The sequence below is a fragment of the Rhineura floridana genome, chromosome 10 (genome assembly GCF_030035675.1).
Source record: "Rhineura floridana isolate rRhiFlo1 chromosome 10, rRhiFlo1.hap2, whole genome shotgun sequence".
In the NCBI taxonomy this organism is placed as follows: domain Eukaryota; kingdom Metazoa; phylum Chordata; class Lepidosauria; order Squamata; family Rhineuridae; genus Rhineura; species Rhineura floridana.
The window spans coordinates 21693439-21712171 of NC_084489.1; the positions used below are offsets into that span (position 1 = coordinate 21693439).

Genomic DNA, 18733 nt, shown 5'->3' on the forward strand with positions numbered 1-18733 from the left:
CTTAAAAGGAACCCATTTCCCATGTGAAAAAACGTGGTTTCATAAAGATATTGAATAACAACATGTGTAAATAAAGGTTTTTCTTGTATTTTTGTGTTTTGACAGCATGTGCTGTTAACCCAAGATTGTGTAAGATACTTTTGCAGTTTTGAAAATCCTCTGCAGAGGTACGGAAACAGATTTTTGCTGGCTAGCTGAAGGATTATTTTAAGAAGGGAACTTATTTATTAATTTTTTTAAAAGGAGAAACATTTGCCCACTAATTTGCAGAACAAATCTTTCTTCATACAGGAAAGGGTTATTTTTTTTCTGATTTTTACAACGTGCGTGGTTCAAAGAATCCAGCTTTCACCATCACCTCTTAAAAGCAAGCAACTTTGTGAATTGGTAAGTCAATTTAAGTGGGGCAGAGGGAGTAGCATTTATGTGAATTAACAGCAAAAGAAGTCAATGTAGATTAGGAATGTTGCATGAATTTCTAAGCCTGAAACAGCAAACTGTCAAGATGTAGACAGGGTAATTACATATCACAAAACTTGAATATCGATGATTAATGAACCAGTTAACAATTTCCTGTTGTGCTCATGTTGTTTGGAAAAAACCCTAGGAATGCAAAGGTTCAACATATTACTTTTGTTCTGAAATTCTTAAATCCCCCAATTTTCTGAGAAAAGAGGGACTCCTTCATAGTGGGAGGCAATCCGTTTATGTTTAAGCAATCCTTTTATGTTTATTTAAGAAAAATCAGATGTCAGCATTACCAGAATGCAACATTCCCTCTCTTGTTTTCTTTTATTAGAAAGGTATTTTATAATATTACAGCAACAACTACACATGTACTTAACAAGCACTCAGCTTTGCAAAATAAATACTTTTTTTGAAAGACACCTTTGAAAAATATTGCTAAAAAGAGGAAAACATTTGAGTTTTAAAAATAGCAGTGGTCTGTTCTGCAGTTTTCAAAATTATATTTGGCTGGGTACTGATGATTGTTTTTCAGAAGTTTGAAAGAGGTATGAAAGAGCTGCTGCTTCCTTTGTGTACATTCATTTCTTCTCTGCACTGTGATCTCTCTAATCAGATAGCCATTCCAAATGTTCACAAGAAATCAAGAAATGATCAGAGACTACAACTGTACAAGCATGCATATGCAGTGTAGGCTGGTGGCTCCGATGTCAGTGGGGCAGTGAATCCGCTCTGGGTTTTAGTCTGAATTTTCAAGGAGCTGGTCCTCAGCACCTTGGACAGCTCCTTGAAAGTTCAGACTAAAACCTGGAGTGGATTCACTAGCCCACTGACATCGGAGCCACTAGCCTCCACTCTCTCTCTCTCCGTGTATGTGTGTAACCTATCTTCTTTAAATCTCTAATGTCATTTATTCACATGCATATAGAGACAGAAAACCATTTCACTTGGAAAGGACTTCTATGTGAGTAATATTGTAAAACAGGTGCATCTAATAGCATAAAACATGCTGAGATGTCATGACTGGCTGCTGCAGGTGTATGTATTGCACATGTTAATCTAAAAGTAGATCACATCCTATTTTTTGACATAGAAGTAGTTTCTGTGTAGGAAATACATCATATTAGGGAGGTCTTTGTTGTTCTTTAGGCTTATAATGTATTATATACCGTTTTAATCATGGCATGAGAAGGTTTTTGAAAGTTTCACAGACATGGAAATGATGAAAAGCATTATTGGACTAGGAAAAGGCTGTGTGAGTTTTTGTTCTGCAAAAGAAGCAGAATGGGTTCCCACTCCATGCCACCCATCTGTGATCACTGCATTTAAGGAAGGTGGTCAGGAACTCCAACCCCCTCCCCGTATTTCATACCCCATGTAGTTATTGATCCTATATTTCTAGCCAACTTTGGTTCTTCCGCCCAATGACAAAAATCATCTAATTGCAAGCATACAAGAACGTAAGCCGCATTACTCAGACATAAGCCCCACTGAGTTCCAAAATAATGTATGATTAGTGTGCATCTTAACTATTGTTATAAAGAATTAGCTACTAGGTCTGTGTACTAAGTATGCATGAGAAAAGCATCAGTCCCTCTGCAAAAAAAAGAAAAGAATAGGTGACATGTTTCATAAGGCTTATTTGCAGTTGGAAGTACCTCAAAATAAGCCTCTGAACTTTGCTGAAAATGTTGTCATTCTCCCTATTGAAACCTGAAACTGTCACCCTTGCAAAATGCGATTATCTCTGAGTGCCAGGTCCTCTGCCCCACCCTTTAAGCAGCAATATGGAGATAATATCTTCCCTTAACTGGGTTGCCGGGAAGATTACTCTACAAAACACTTTGAATACCTTTAATGGCTTTAATTGAATTTATTGAATATTTATTATCATGCCCTTTACATATTAGTCCTGGTCACTTCAAATTCAAAATACTACATGGTACACGCTGAATATTCTAGCTGCACTACTGAGATATAAAAAAAAGGCAGCCAGCATATATCTTACATTCTGAAGATGTACAAGGTAAGGATGGAAGTATTTGTCAATTTTGGTTTTCTCAGTTTCTCATTTTACCAATCTTAAATTCAGTTCTCCACATTTCTGCAGCAATTTGAGTTTTTCTTTTTTTAAATCCTCATGAAAATTCTCCAGCATTTTAGTGTGAATTTCTTCTAATAAACACACTTTTGTGGGCAGTTTTGACTAATGCACACATTTTTGAAAGTAATTTCTCATCATATAATGCATTTTTGTATGTTATTTTCACTCATATATTCATTTTTATGCACACTTTCACCTTACATATGCCTTTTTGTAAACATTGTTGGGTTGGCAAACTGCACTGTAAAATGTGATTAAATGCAAATTTTGAAGGATCCCTGTGTTTCAGTTCTCCTGTTGTTTTGGAAAGTGTGGCTCTGATGCATTCAGACTGAAAGGCAAACTGAATAGAATGTCTTGCCCATCTCCACTACAAAGCCAAAGTAATCACCAAGATTATACATACAGTTGGATCTTGGGGATTAATGAATCTCTTGAGAGAAAGCAAACTACTTTTTTGAGAAAGACTTTTTTTTTATGCCATTCCCACTATGTGTGTATCTGATGTAGTTTTGATTACAATTCGAAGCAGACAGTTGTTCTTTGGAAATAATAGTGAGCTTCTTCAGGCAGTTACTGGCTTCACCAGCATCTATCCTCCTTAGATTTGGGCTATCATTCCCTGGCTTTGCTTGATCATTATGCTTGCTCCTGGCTGTAATGGATTAACAACAAAGTTAACTCTATTGGCCGTTGACTACTCCATCATCTACATTTTGATTAGAAAAAAACTGCCTGCATTAAACAGAGACTTCCGGATCTTAACTTAAAAAACTCATTTGCTTTGGCAAATGGGGTTTGCCAACTCTGTACCTTGGTTTACAACCTAGCCGCAATTATTGACTGGATATCATTTAGCAGCATCAAATATTCATAGACAGAGGACAGGGTTCTCAATGGCTATGTTAAATGTTTTGCTACCAGCAGTTTTTGAAGGTCATTATGCCATTTTACTGGTCCACCTTGGCATCTGAGAGTTTGTCCTTGCACACGTGTTGTTTTTAATTAATATACCGCTTAATGCCAAAATACATTTCTAAGCAGTTTACAAGAATAAAATCCAGTGACAGAGCATTAAAATATTAATGTCCATAATTATAATACACAACTAAACAATCCAATTAAAACATTAAAGTATAAATATACATAATTAAAGTATGCAATAAAGTTATCTCATACTGTAATTTTTATAAGGATGTTAGATTCTGTTTTATTTCTTTTTCTCTGGGGAACTCAACTGAATTTCCAGCTCTAATTTTAACAGAAAACAGCCATTTTCCTTGTCACAGCCATCAAAATTAAGTCACAGTTATTAAAGGGAAGATGAGCTCTGAGTCAAAATTGTCTATATTTGTAATTAGTTGATTGTTATAGATCTTGCAATATTTTCTTTTTAAAGGGCATCATTGGTTTATGTGTGTGTGTTAGGGATGGAAATATCTGAATTTCATTTCTCTCAGATTCTCATTTTTGCAATCTTAAATTGAATTCACATTTCTGCAGCAATTTGCAATTTAAAAAAAAAGAAAATCCTCGTGAAAAATTTCCAGCCTATTACTGCAAATTCTCATAATAAACACATTTCTGTAGGCAGTTTTAGTGTACATATTTTTGCAAGACATTTCTTGTCACATAAATGCATTTTTGTATGTTATTTTCACTCATATATTCATTTTTATGGACACTTTCCCCTAACATATGCACATTTGTAAGCAACATTGGTTGGCTAACTGCATTGCAAAATTCAAATAAGTGTGAATTTCAAACAATGGCTGTGTTTCTGTTCTCATATTGTTTTCAAAAATGTGGATTTGATAAATCAGCTTGAAATGTGAACTGAATCATATATCTCACCCATCCCTAGTGTGTGTGTGAGTTTGGAAAAATATTTCCACTCACTTCTTACTGACTGTTTCCCCACTGACTGTTATGTGACTAGGATTGCACCATAAATCTTTGGTTTGAGTAAATTATTTATTTATTTTTTATTAGATGTATATCCCGCCCTTCCTCCCAGCAGGAGCCCAGGGCAGCAAACAAAAGCACTAAAAGCACTCTAAAACATCATAAAAACAGACTTTAAAATATTTTACAACAAAACATCCTTTAAAACATATTAAAACAAAACATCTTTTTTCAAAAAAGCTTTAAAAACATCTTTAAGGGGAAAAAAAGCTTTAAAAACATTAAAAGCAATTCCAACACAGATGCAGACTGGGATAAGGTCTCTACTTAAAATGCTTGTTGAAAGAGGAAGGTCTTCAGTAGGCACCGAAAAGACAGCAGAGGTGGCACCTGTCTAATCTTTAAAGGGAGGGAATTCCAAAGGGTAGGTGCCACTACACTAAAGGTCTGCTTCCTATGTTGTGCAAACTGATAAGATGGTATCTACAGGAGGCCGTTACCTGCAGAGCACAGAGTGATCAAATGGGTATATAAGGGGAAAGATGGTCTTTTAGGTATTCTGTATAGGGCTTTGTACACCAAAATGAGAACCTTGAACTTGGCCAGAACTTAGAATATGTAGCCAGTGCAATTCTTTCAGCAGCAGAGTGACATGTTGGTGATACCCTGCCCCAATGAGCTGTCTCACTGCTGCATTTTGCACCAGCTGCAGCTTCCACACCAACCTCAAGGGTAGCCCCACATAGACAGTATTATAGTAATCCAGCCTGGAGGTCACCAGTGCATGGACAACAGTGGTCAGGCTATCCCAGTCCAGAAATGGCCACAACTCTCTTACCAGCTAAAGCTGGTAAAAGGCACTCCTAGCCACTGAGGTCACCTGGGCCTCTGCGACAAAGATGGATCCAGGAGCACCCCCCAGACTTTGAACCTGCTCTTTCAGAGGGAGTATGACCACATCCCAAAAGCGCAATTGACCAATTATCTGAACTCGGGAACCACAAACCCATAGTGCCTCTGTCTTGCTACAATTCAGACTCAGTTTATTGGCTCTCATCCAGCCCACCACCAAGTCCAGGCACCGGACCAGGGCTTGCACAGCCTCTCCCGATTCAGATGTTACAGAGATATAGAGCTAGGTATCATCAGCATAGTGCTGACACCTTGCCTCAAATCTCCTAATGACTGCTCCCAAGGGCTTCATATAGATGTTAAACAGCATGGGGGACAAGATGGTACCCTGCGGCACCCCACAGCACAACCCAATGCTATTCTTTGAAAATGACCCTGGAGATAGGATCGGAACCGCCACTGAGAGATCAAGTAAGAATAACAGGGTCTTACTCCCCTGTCGTTCTCCCAATAAAGGTCATCCATCAGGGCCACCAAGGCCGATTCAATCCCATAACCAGGCCTTAACCCAGACTAGAATGGGTCAAGATAATTGTTTCATTCAAGAGTACATGCAATTGCTGCATCACAACCTCTCAATCACCTTCCCTAACAAGGGGGTATTTGTGACTAGGCGGTAGTTGTCACAAACCAATGGGTCAAGGGTGGGCTTTTTCAGGAGCGGTTGGATCACCGCCTCTTTCAGGGTGGCTGAAACCACTTCCTCCCACAACAACATGTTGACCATACCCTGGATCTGCCCTGGATCGGTCAACCCCGCTCTGCAAGCTTTAATAAGCCAAGAACAGCAAGGGTCAAGAGGACATGTTGCTGGCTGCATCGTTGCAAGCACCTTGTCTATGTCATCAGGCCGCATCAACTGAAACTGGTCCCAAGAAGTTGCAGCAGACATTGCACTGGACACCTCACTGGGAACTACAGTAGATGTGGATGGGGCATCAAGATTGCTACGGAGGCGAGCAACTTTACCCTCAAAGTGCCTTGCAAACAATTCACAGTGAGTCTCCGAAGGGTCTAAAACCATTTTCTGGAGTCGATGTCAACAGACCCTTGACAATACAGAAAAGCTCCACTGGATGGCTACTTGAGGATGCGATGGAGGCAGAGAAGTGGGCCTTCTTCGCCGCCCTCACCGCCACACAGTAGGCACGGTTATGATGTTTTACTTGTGCCCAATCAGCCTCACTGCACGTCTTTTGCCACTTGCGCTCTAGCCATCGTCCAGCCTGTTTCAATGCCCTTAGTTCACTGGTGTACCAAGGTGCAAACCGGGCTCCACAATGCTGGAGAGGGCACTCAGGGGCAACCATGCTAACAGCCTGATGCGCCTCGCTGTTCCACAGCGTGACAAGGGCTTCAACAGGGTCACCTGCTCTATCTACTGTGAGCTCCCCCAAGGCATTCAGGAATCCCATGGATTCCATTAGTTTCTGGGGCTGGACCATCTTAATCTGTCCACCACCCCTGCAAGGAAGGATCAGAGCCATAAGTCTGAATTTCACCAGGAGATGGTCAGATCATGATAATGGGGTGACATCCACCCTCCCTATCTCCAGATCACCCCTTCCTCCATCAGGAGCAAAAACCAACTTGAAGGTGTGCTCTGCACTATGTGTTGGGCCGGTGACAACTTGAGACAGCCCCATGGTTGTCATGAAGGTCATGAAGTCCCAAGCTTGAACACTAGAGGCAGTCTCAGCATGGACATTGAAATCACCCAGGACTATCATTCTGGGTTCCTCCAATACCACAGCTGAGACAGCCTCCGCCAACTCAGTCAGAGAAGCTGCCAGGCAGCAGGGTGGACAGTACACCAGCAACAACCCTAATTTACTGTCTCCTTGGCCCAACACCAGGTGCAAGCCCTCACAGCCAGCTCCAAGACAGAGTGGTTTCCTGGTGACAGAGATGGAAGTTCTGTAGACCACAGCAACCCGTTCCTGCAGCCTGTGCTGGTGTTGCACCGAGTATCCATGTGGGCAAATCTGGGTCAGATCAGCTCCTCCAAGCTCACCCACTCAGATCTCAGTAATGCACACCAAATCAGCACATTCATCCATGATCAAATCATGGATGAGTGTGGTCTTACTGTGTACCGATCTGGCGTTAAACAACAGCACACACAGGCCAGTGGGCACAGCAGATGAGCAACGAGAAACCTATCCATGAGGAGTGGGAGCGAGTAACAAGGCATAGATAGCCTTGCCCTCGTCTTCTATGGTAGGTCACCACCTCCCCATGGCTATATCTCCCTCTACCCATGATCACTGAAACTGGGGTGGCATCACCCATGTTCCTCCTTAACAGTGGCGTACCTAGCATATTTGACACTCGGAGTGGATCATTTTTTAACACCCCCCTCCTCTATACGACAAAATTATTTTCAGTAATAATAATGAAATGAAACTAATAATAATAATGGCCAGAAAAGAAACGCAGACAGTGAAAATTTTCTTTTATTAAACTTCGTATATATAATCATGCCAGTAAAAAAAATAAAAAAATAAAAAATATTACAGTACAAAAAAGGAAAAAGTAATGTATTAATACTTTTTAATTATATTAATGTATTTTTTGAAAAAAGGGGAAAAACTTATACCTACATATTGGTCTGTCGCAGTAATGAATAATAACATTACAGTTTCTGTTTTCGAGCCTTAACTTCTGCAAATCTGTCAATGACTTTGTCAAAATAATAAAATAAAAAAATCAGAATGAGATGCCTGCTGTTACCACTTCTGCTTTTGTATCCTGTGTCCATGATCTTGTCCAGCTCCACAACAGACACAAAAGCAAGAGGGTGAAGGAAAGATGCTCCCATCTCATTCTGGAGAAATTAAAAAAAAAGCCGAATAAGACCTACCCACCCCCACCCACCCCGCTGGCAATCTCTGGCAAGTGCAGCACATTCTGGGAAAAGCACACTAAAGGCATCTCACATCTGGCTTTGCCCCTGGCTCTGAGAGACTGGCTAAACTTGACGCACACATCAGGGGCTAAGCCAGCCACAAGTACCTCAGTGTTTTATTATCTTTGGACCCCCAGAGCAACAAAAAAGGCATTGCTCTAGGCTGCAGCAATAAATGCAGATATGTTGGCAATTGCATTTTAAGGAACAAAAACCCACAAACTTCAGGGTTGGTTTGTTTTCAGATGAGAGAGGAACAGAGGGAGAAAAAAGACCAGGGTCCACCTAGTCAGTGTTTGGACCATCTTTCCATTTACATGGCCCTCTAGTATGCCCTGGAGAGAGAGGGCTACTAACCAGCACCAGGTGGCTCCCTGACCCAACAAAAGCCACCCAAGCATGGCGCTTAAGAATCTAGGCAAATGCTGCTCCTCTGCTAGGAGGCCACATTTGAAGTAATACTTTCCATTTAAAAATGCTGTGCTTCAAGAGTGACCAGATGAGCATGGCACGGGGCATAGTGGCCACTTCAACTCATGGCACCATGTCAGATGTGCATGCTCTCTCAAAGATTCTAGATTCCTGCACACTTGTCACCTTTGCACTAAAACGACCCCCTCCTCTCCTCTCCTCTGCTGGGAAGACAGAAGACTGGCTGCATCAGCAAAATAGCAAGATTTTGCTTTTGGTCAGAATTTCCTACCCACACAGCCCCCCCCCCAATTACATAGAGTACTTGCCAGTCTGATGCAGCTACAGTGGAGCAATACTTTAGTGCAGCTTCGGCTACATTATTTTGTGGAGTTACTATACAAAACATATGCACTTTGAAAGGTGCTGCCAGGAAGTGCCTGGTTCTAGCACAGACCTCTAAGGAATGGGCTGGGTAAGGCTGCCATTTTCCAATTGAGGAAGAAATGAGGGTCACTCTGTTCCTCAGGGAAAGAAAGCAGGATGGGAGTTGCAAGTGCAGCTTCTGACTATGAGCAAAGAGGGCCTGTGCTTGCCCTGATGCCTCCTGGCAGCCAGTTGCTGGTCAGGCTGGAAGGGAATTCTTAAGAAGTTTACAGGTTGAGTTCTCTCACTCCTTTTGCCAGCAGATCAGGCCAAACATCAAGCATGTTTGGAGGGGCACAATTCAAAGCAACACTACTTGGACCTAAAGCTTGTGCTTGTCATATACAAGGCATGCACAACTCCTGCAGCAGAGAAGGTTGAAGAGAGTGCAGGCTTGGGCAGGGGCAAGAGGGTTGCCCTGACCTGCTCCAGTCTCTAGACAGACAAGCTTGAGGCAAAGTTATAAAGAAGCTGCAAGCGGCAGCCCAATCCCAGAGAACACTGGAATTGGTGAACTGCTTTTGCCCTTTTTAGTCCCAAATACACATTTTTATGCCCTGTTCTGCTTTGCAATAAAGCAAAGAAGGCCTTTGCCCCCCTGCAATACATATGCCACCTTCATGGAGTTTTTTGCAGGAAGGGCTTGCTATACACTTCTCCCCCGCCCCCAGATCTCTTCCAGGTCTAAAGTCGCAGTGCTTGGCATAGAGCAGCGTTGCAGAACACTGAAACCCTCTCACCGTTAGCGGCCCACTCCACTTTGCCTCACCCCATAATACACTCCGTGTGGAGTCATGCAGCCTTGTCCGCCTGGGGCCGGCTCCTTCCTTCGAGGCCCACCACTGCATACCCTTCAACAGCTGGGCAGGGGGGCTTTGCCTTTGCGGAGTGGGCCACTGAGCTCACCGGAGCTGCAGGCGCAGCGTTCGGCTGAGGAGCAAGACGAGCCTGGCCGCGGTAGAGGCGGCACCTTTGTGGGCATGCTGGACAACCTGCGCGGCAAGTCCAGGCAGGGCTACTATGTGGCGATGACAGTGGTGAGCCCCCGCAGAAGGTGAGCCGCCTCCAGCCAGGAGACAAACCCAGGCTAGGGGAGCAGAGCAGCTCTGCCCTTGGTACACCACTGCTCCTTAATAAGACTTCTTCTAACCACATGGTATGGACACAACAGAGCCTACCAACAAAAGCTACCTGAACCAGTTATCCCAGTAGACCTCTGAGAGTACTGGGAACAGTCAGACCTCAATATCTTTCACACAGGGCACACCTACTTCCCCCCATCTCACACCCAGAGAGGGCCAGCCTTCTGCTAGTTGCAGGCTCTCACTTTGAAGGCATCTGGTGACTTTCTCCTATCATTCAGTTCACTGCACAGGCTCTCACCCTGCACAGGAACTACACATGCACCATACACCCTCCCTACTACCAATCTCCTCTAGATTGGTTTTTTTTAAAATAAAAGGGGGTAGCACCCTCACACAAAGGAATCCCTAAGGGGCTCCCTAAGAGCAGCTGGGCTTTTATGCCCCTGACCCAGCCAGGAGCTGATGCAGGAGGCTGCAAGATGGACTGCAGCCTCTCTCTGGAGTCAGGGTCAGGCAGGGGCTCCCAGTCCTTGCAGCACTTACCTGAGACTTCAGCTGTCTCAAGAGACAACAACCCAGAGCATCGAGTGAGCAAGCAAGCAAGCACCCAGGGCAGGTCCTCTCCAGTCCCCCAGTGCTGCAGCTGCTATTGTGACAGTACCTTAATTTTGACTATGTTAGTTCATTCCTGTAGCTCCACTGTGTCTTCTTTTCACAATAATTCATTATTCATGCTTGTGTGGGATGTCCTGTGCACTCTAACTCAAAGATCCTTTTGAAAGTTACAGAGGTACAATCATTCTACCAACCAAGAACAAACCTTCCAAAAGTTTCAGGGCTGCTTCAGAAATTATGTATATAGCACATGTGCATGTCCTGATATGAGTACAACGTATGGCAGGGATGATGAATCTGTGGTCCACATTTGCACCTAGCAGATGTGCATGTCCTGATATGAGTACATATGTAAAACCTCAAGTCATGGGTCTTCTGCACTAGAGTTCTCTGAGTCAGAGGAAGGCAATGCCACATCCTCAGGCTGGGGGAAGGGGGCACTGACCCTATAGGTCCGTCTACTAGCAGTGGGTCTAAGGCTGGCCGTGCATGCTCCTCCCCTTCAGGCTCAAAGTCCTCACCTCCATCACCTGATGAAGATGCATCTTACTTGTGGTCCCTGATACCTCCTAGGTATGCCTTTTGGTTGGACCAATGCCAGCAGCAGCATCTCCTTGCATGCTAAGTAAAGGTGGCCGGGAGACACAGAAATTCAAGGGGAGAAGAGGGAAGGAAGATCTCTAAGGAGAAAAGGCCACAAGAGGTGATGAAGGAAACTTGAAAGTGAGATAAAAGGTTAATAATTTCATAATCAACATCATCAGAATAATATACACTAGGAATAGAAAGGAAGGGGATAAGAGAAGAAAGAAGTGATTGTTAAAGGATCAGGAAGAAGGGATGAAAGAAAGTGGCAGTTTGCAGGGAATAAGGTACATGAGAATGGGAGAAGAAATTACAGGAGATAGGTAAAATAGTTTGAAAGGCACATGGGGGTAGGAAAGGAAAAATAGAAAAAAAGTCTTCTCCACTTAGAGCCTCTGGATCAGGGAGATGGTCAGAATACCTTCATCGGAAATGTGTTTACCTGGCTTAATGAAAGCTAAGCTATGGAACTCCTTGCCACCAGGAAAATGCTGTGGCAAAGAATGTAGCAACATCCAAAGATGGATTAGGTATTAGTAGAAAATGATGCAACTGCCAGCGGATTATGCCAAACTCTGCCTCCGTGTGCCACCATTTTATGAGTGGCTCTGCCCCTACACCATCATTTTGTGACTTGTGGGACATAGTAATTTGCAGCTGTCTCAAGTGGGAGTAGAAAGTTTGAGAACCCCTGTCCTAGATTGTTCGTCACTGTCAGGATAAGTTTTAGAAACGGTGTGGAACTGAGTATAATGGGACTAAAAAACAGGAAGGATTTCCCTTACTTTATCAAGGTTATAGTCAGGAAATCTCAGGATTTTATTCCTTGGCTTCCGATGCAAACTTTTGCCTTCAAGATCTCACACTTCACTTCATCTGATGTTTCAGTACCCCATTATCCTGCTGTTCTCTATACAGAAACTGACCTGTTTGAGGCCTATGTAAGCTTTAGTAGTATGCTGTTGGCAAGTGATAGCATATATCATGTTGGAAGATGGGCAGGTTTACATAGACCAAGCAGATCAGCATCTATGCAAGAAAATAAATACATCTATATTAAAAAACAACTGGAAGACCCTTTCAGTTGTTGAATCACTTAATGCAGGGGTGGGGAAGCTCTGGCCCACAGGCCAAACTTGGCCCACCAGGAATCCCAAATTGGCCTGCCAGGCTGGTTTCCCGAAAACCACACCCACCTGCCCCACATTTGATGTCACTTATGTGGTTTCCAAGGAACAATTGGGAGCTTAAAGTGAGTTCCTGATTGTTCCTTTGCTAGACAAAGGTGAGGTGATGGGCTGTTAGAGTGTTCGTTGCTACAGGAGCAGGAAGTGGTTTCCATGGAGACTGCTGTTAAAATGAAGAGGGAAAAATCTTCTTTTTATCAGTGTTTTCAGTGGTAACTGCTTTCCCCTTCAGAGGGCTGTTTGCAAATGGGCTTTCAAAGAGCAATGTGCTGCACTTTGAAGTCCCAGCAACCAGGGCTTCAGGACGCGGCTTCAGGATGATGTCACTGATTGACAGGTGAGCGGCCCTATCAAATTTGGCCTGCTAGGGGTGGGGAGATAAGTATCTGGCTCGCTGGCCAGAAAAGGTTCTCCACCCTTGACTTAATGGATTCAGAGTGAGGTGTGGAGTTGCTGAGTTTAGTAGCAAAACTGATTTTATTTTCCTTAGATTTAATACATACGTTCTGACTGGGTTTCTTACTACAGAAAACTGTAGCAATTACCTATGTACTGTTAATATTAATTTTCTACCTATGCATATTAGGGTGAGTGGGAGCTCTTTGACCTCGGGCAACAGAGGGAGGACACACAGCGCAATCCAATACATGACTACTCAGAAGTACCATTGAAATCAATGGGGCTTACTCCTCAGTAAGTGAGTATAGTATTGCAGTTTTAATCTGATTAACTGGACCATGAATTTACCAATGGTAATCTGTCTTCTTACAGCCAAACTTTCCCCACAGGTATACGCCAGATACGTGAACAGTCTCCTGGCTTAAAGTAGGGATGGGTGAGACATTCCATTCAGTTCACATTTCAAGTCGCATCTATCAAATCTGCACTTTCTGAAACAATATGAGAACCAAAACACAGCCGTCCTTTGAAATTCATGCTTATTTGAATTTTGCAATGCAGTTTGCCAAACAATGTTTACAAAAAAGGCACATGTTGGGGAAAAGTGCCTAAAAATGAAATATTAGGGGGGAAATATACAAAAATGCATTATATGATGTGAAATTGCTTGTAAAAATGTGTACATTACTCAAAACTGCCTACAAAAACATGTTTATTAAGAAAAATTTGCAGTAAAATGCTGGGGAATTTTCATGAGGATTTAAAAAAAATAAATCGTAAATTGCTATAGAAATGCAGAGAACTAAATTTAAGACTGGAAAAACAAGAAACTGAGAGAACCAAAACTGAGACATCTTTCCATCCCTAGCTGAAAGGCAGCTAAATCTGCACCACAGGGCTCTGACTTAATCTAAACTTAATTGCCAGCCTGAAGCTATTATGAGTCTCTCAGCTATAAGAGAGATACATGTAGGCACAATAAAGATACATTTGAGAGCCAGTGTGGCATAGTGGTTAGTGTTGGACTATGACCTGGAAGACCAGGGTTCGAATCCACACAGCCATGAAGCTCACTGGGTGACCTTGGGCCAGTCACTGCCTCTCAGCCTCAGACGAAGGCAATGGTAAACCTCCTCTGGATACCGCTTACCACGAAAACTCTATTCATAAGGTCACCATAAGTAGGAATCGACTTGAAGGTAGTACATTTACATTTTACAAAGATACATTTAGATCCAGGAAACAGTACAGGGAGAACAGGTTTTGTTACTTCCCCCAGCAAGGCTGTTTTGATGAAATCAGTGCCTCTAGCAGCTGTTTAAGTAGAGAAGCGTATCAGATCTGATCAAAGATATTCTATATTGCATCTGTTTCAGCCCCAAATCAATCCTTCAACCACATTTGAGCTTTAAAAATGGAACTATAGCTCCTCCAGCTGGCGGGGAAAAAAGGTTGCAATGCTGACTCTGTCCCAACCTTCCAAAGCTGAACTTCTAAAGAAACCCTAACAAAATTCTCCTCAATGACACACACACACAGTCACTCACTTTATTGGGGATGCGGGTGGGAGAGAGAGGCTCCCTTAGATTTCGTAAGCTAGTATTTAATGTTGATTTTTCTGAGCCACAAAGCAGCTATTGGGCATCCAACAGCTCTTTGACATTTTGTTAGCTAGACATGTTTCTGAGTTGCACAAAGTTTTGGGAAAGATCAAGATCTATACAGGGCTTCATATGGGCATGTTCATCACATGGTGACTTCACTATGCATGAAACAACCATATATTGAAGTCAGCAAGTGATGAACTTGCTTTTAGGCTGCCTCTTTCTTTGTGAATACAATGCCTTTTCGATGGAGGCTGCCCGTTTTTCAACTGCGAGTGACCAGAGTTCACTGGACAATACACACACACTTGAGTGTGAATCACCTCTACATATATACTTTGATTCCAAGGTTTACATTACACTTCCTGCAATTTCTCTGCGACTCTCTGCTCTCATTTAATGCCTGCAGTGATGTGTACAAAGTGGGAACAGAGAATGCAGTTCGCACTGAGACACCAAGCAAACTATAATGAAAAGAAAGGCACATTGGCTACAGGGTCACTGATTATTATTATAATCCCTCTGGGCAGAGACCTCATCCTAATATAACTGCTCCTGCACTGACACTTCATATTTGTATTATTGAACTGCATAATTGGATATCTGTAGACTGTTGTTTAGTAAAGTTCCAGCAGTTACCGATATTTAATAATTGAATCCTTAGCCCAAACAAGATAACATCCATCTGAACAAAAATCATTTTGTTTTTCATACATTTATTTTTTTGAAAGTTCAGTATATTTCCTTATGTATGGAAACCATCATTTCATTATTACTGTGTTTAAAGTATACATGTATATATGTAAATGAGCATGTTTTCCACAATTGCAGGGAACAAGATGTTCACTCCTACAAATGCAACAGATTACGACGCAATCACCACAGAATTCATTTATGAGGAGGATATGCCGGCACCATGCCCAAGTTTGACTGTCCAAGAATTTGGTTCCCGTGTCCTGCCATCACTTTACTCTTTGGTGTTCATCTTTGGCCTGCTGGGGAATGCACTGGTTGTGCTGATCCTCATCAGATACAAAAAACTCAAGAGCATGACTGATATCTACCTCCTCAATTTAGCAATCTCTGACTTGCTTTTCATTTTTGCACTCCCATTTTGGGCTTATTATGCAGCGCATGAGTGGATATTTGGAGATGCAATGTGCAAAATTCTCTCTGGAATCTATTTTGTAGGCTTCTACAGTGGAAGTTTTTTTATAATCCTTTTGACCATCGACAGGTACCTAGCAATAGTCCATGCAGTGTTTGCATTAAAAGTCAGGAATGTTGCCTATGGCATCCTCACAAGTGTCATCACATGGGTTGTGGCACTTCTAGCCTCTGTGCCAGCGCCGATCTTTTACAAATTACAAAAGCAAAACAACCTTTTAGCATGCACTCCTCATTTTTCAGCTGAAACTCAAGTCATGTGGAACCAGTTCCTGACACTGAAAATGAACCTTATAGGTCTGATCTTTCCAATGATTGTTATGACCTTCTGCTATGCACAGATCATAAACACTTTGATGCGATGCAGGAATGACAAAAAGAACAAAGCTGTCAGGCTTATATTTATCATCATGATTGTTTATTTCATCTTTTGGGCCCCGTACAACATTGTCATTCTGCTCCAGACATTCCAGTCTTCATTTTCTCTTGACAATTGTGTTGCCATTAGTAATTTGGGCATAGCAGTACAAGTGACAGAAACAATCACAATGGCCCATTGTTGCATCAATCCTATGATCTATGCTTTTGCTGGTGAGAAGTTCAGAAAATACATTTGCAGCTTTTTCCGAAAGCATGTTGCTGTTCATCTTTCAAAACACTGCCTATCTCTATATACAGAACCTTTGGAACGTGCTACTTCCACATACACACAGTCCACTGGGGAGCATGAAATTTCAGCTGTGTTGTAATGGATGTCCAGAGAGAAGAAATAAAAACTTACTTCTGCTGGTACAACTTACCAAATCCATTTGAACACTGGGATCTAAGGAGGCTATAAAAGCATTGAGTTCTTCTTCTTTTTTTTAAATAATTTTTATTCAAATTTTTCAAAAGACAAACAAAACAAAGTCAAAAAACATAACAATACAACAACAACAACAAAAATAAAATAGTTGACTTCCGATTTGTCGCAGATCAGCTATAAGTATATAATATACATCAAACCTGTCCCTTAATATATACATACAGGATCACTTTTCTCCATAGGCTATCTTAATTAATCGTCAAATCCCAATATCATCATTTTATTTTGATCTTTCAACAAAAAGTCTAAGAGAGGCTTCCATTCCTTAAGAAATGTGTCTGTCGATTTTTCTCTAAGTAGACATGTCAATTTATCCACCTCTACTAAGTCCATTAATTTCAATAGCCATTCTTCCGTTGTTGGTGTTGATTCCATTTTCCACTTTTGTGCATATAATAATCTTGCTGCCGTAATCATATATAATATTATTCTTCCATATTTCTTTTCTATTTGTTTATCCATAAAACCCAGTAAAAAAAATCCTGGTTTTGACTGAATATTTATCTTTAGAATTTTTTGCATCATCCTACCTATCTGTGCCCAAAATGATTTTGCCTTTTTACACAGCCACCACATATGATAAAATGATCCTTCTTGTTGTTTACATTTCCAACAAACATTAGAAACATTACTATACATTTTTGACAACTTTTCTGGAGTCATGTACCAACGGTACATCATTTTATAGAAATTTTCTTTAAGATTATAGCATAATGTAAATCTCAAGCCTTTTTTCCACATATTTTCCCATTGATCCATTTGTATGTTATAACCAAAAAATTTTGCCCACTTTACCATACACTCTTTTACTTGTTCTTCTTCCATATCCATTTTCAGTAAGAGTTTATACATTTTCACAATTATATTTTCATCATTTGTACACAAACCTATTTCAAAATCAGATTTACTTATTTCAAACCCATACATTTTCTTGTCCATTTTATATCTTTCTAACAATTGTAAATAGGCAAACCATTGAGAACTATATCTTTCCTTTATCAGTTGTTCTCTCTTTCATTATATATTCTCCATGTACATTTTCTAATAGTTCTTGATAAGTTAACCATTTCTCTTTTCCAGCCATTTCTCTTCTGTAAAACGCTTCTTGACTTGAGACACATAATGGTATTTTCGAATAGAACCTTGGTTTATATCTATTCCATATTTTCAACAGAGGACGTCTTATAAAATGATTATTAAAGTCTACATTTACTTTTACTTTGTCATACCATAGATATCCATGCCATCCCCACTTCAGGTTATGGCCCTCCAAATCCAATAGTCTTTTATTCCTCAATAAAATCCATTCCTTTATCCAGACTAAACAGCAGGCAGCATAATAAAGTCTCAGATTTGGTAATCCCAGTCCTCCTCTTTCTTTGGCGTCTTGTAGTAATTTAAATTTAACTCTTGGTTTTTTTCCTTGCCATACAAATTTAGAGATATCTTTTTGCCATTGTTTAAAAGGTAAATCAGAGGATATTACAGGTATTGTTTGAAACAAAAACATCATTCTCGGTAATACATTCATTTTTATCACAGATATTCTACCCATTAATGACAACTGTAGTTTATCCCATCTTAGCAGATCTTTCTTAATCTGTCCATAATTTTTCATAATTATTATGAAACAACTTTGAATTTTTATTTGTCATAATGATACCTAAATATTTCAACTTTTTCTCTATTGTAAAATCTGTCTTGTCCATTAACTCTTTCTGTTCCCTTAAAGTTAAATTTTTCACCAACATCTTTGTTTTTTGATTGTTGATCTTAAATCCTGCTAACGGTCCAAATTCTTTTAATTTGTCCATCAATACATTAATTCCTTCCAAAGGGTTTTCTAATACAATTATCAAATCATCAGCAAATGCTCTCAGTTTATATTCTTCTTTTTTTATCTTTAATCCCGAAATCCTTTTATCTTGCCTTATATCTCTAAGCAGCACTTCTAAGACCAGAATAAATAGAAGGGGAGATAATGGACATCCCTGTCTTGTACCCTTCTGTATTTCACATGAATCCGTTAAATCTCCATTAACAATTATCTGTGCCTTCTGAGATGTATAAATCGATCTAATCCATTTTATAAAAT

The 18733-nt window shown here is 41.0% G+C and overlaps 1 protein-coding gene across 6 annotated transcripts; it reads left to right on the top strand.

The window, feature by feature from the left end:
• Positions 1-29: 29 nt before the first annotated feature.
• Positions 30-17256, top strand: LOC133365335 (C-C chemokine receptor type 5-like). Of its 6 annotated transcripts, none has more exons than XM_061587054.1 (4): positions 30-387; positions 13190-13300; positions 13392-13438; positions 15438-17256. In XM_061587054.1, exons 3-4 carry the CDS (start codon positions 13435-13437, stop codon positions 16520-16522), a joined length of 1089 nt encoding a protein of 362 aa, XP_061443038.1. In that variant the 5' UTR covers positions 30-387; positions 13190-13300; positions 13392-13434; the 3' UTR covers positions 16523-17256. The 6 variants fall into 6 exon arrangements, with proteins under 6 accessions (XP_061443038.1, XP_061443039.1, XP_061443041.1 ...); XM_061587055.1 differs by having other exon boundaries at positions 13190-13296; XM_061587056.1 differs by lacking the exon at positions 30-387 and adding an exon at positions 12881-12940.
• The last annotated feature ends 1477 nt before the right edge of the window (positions 17257-18733 follow it).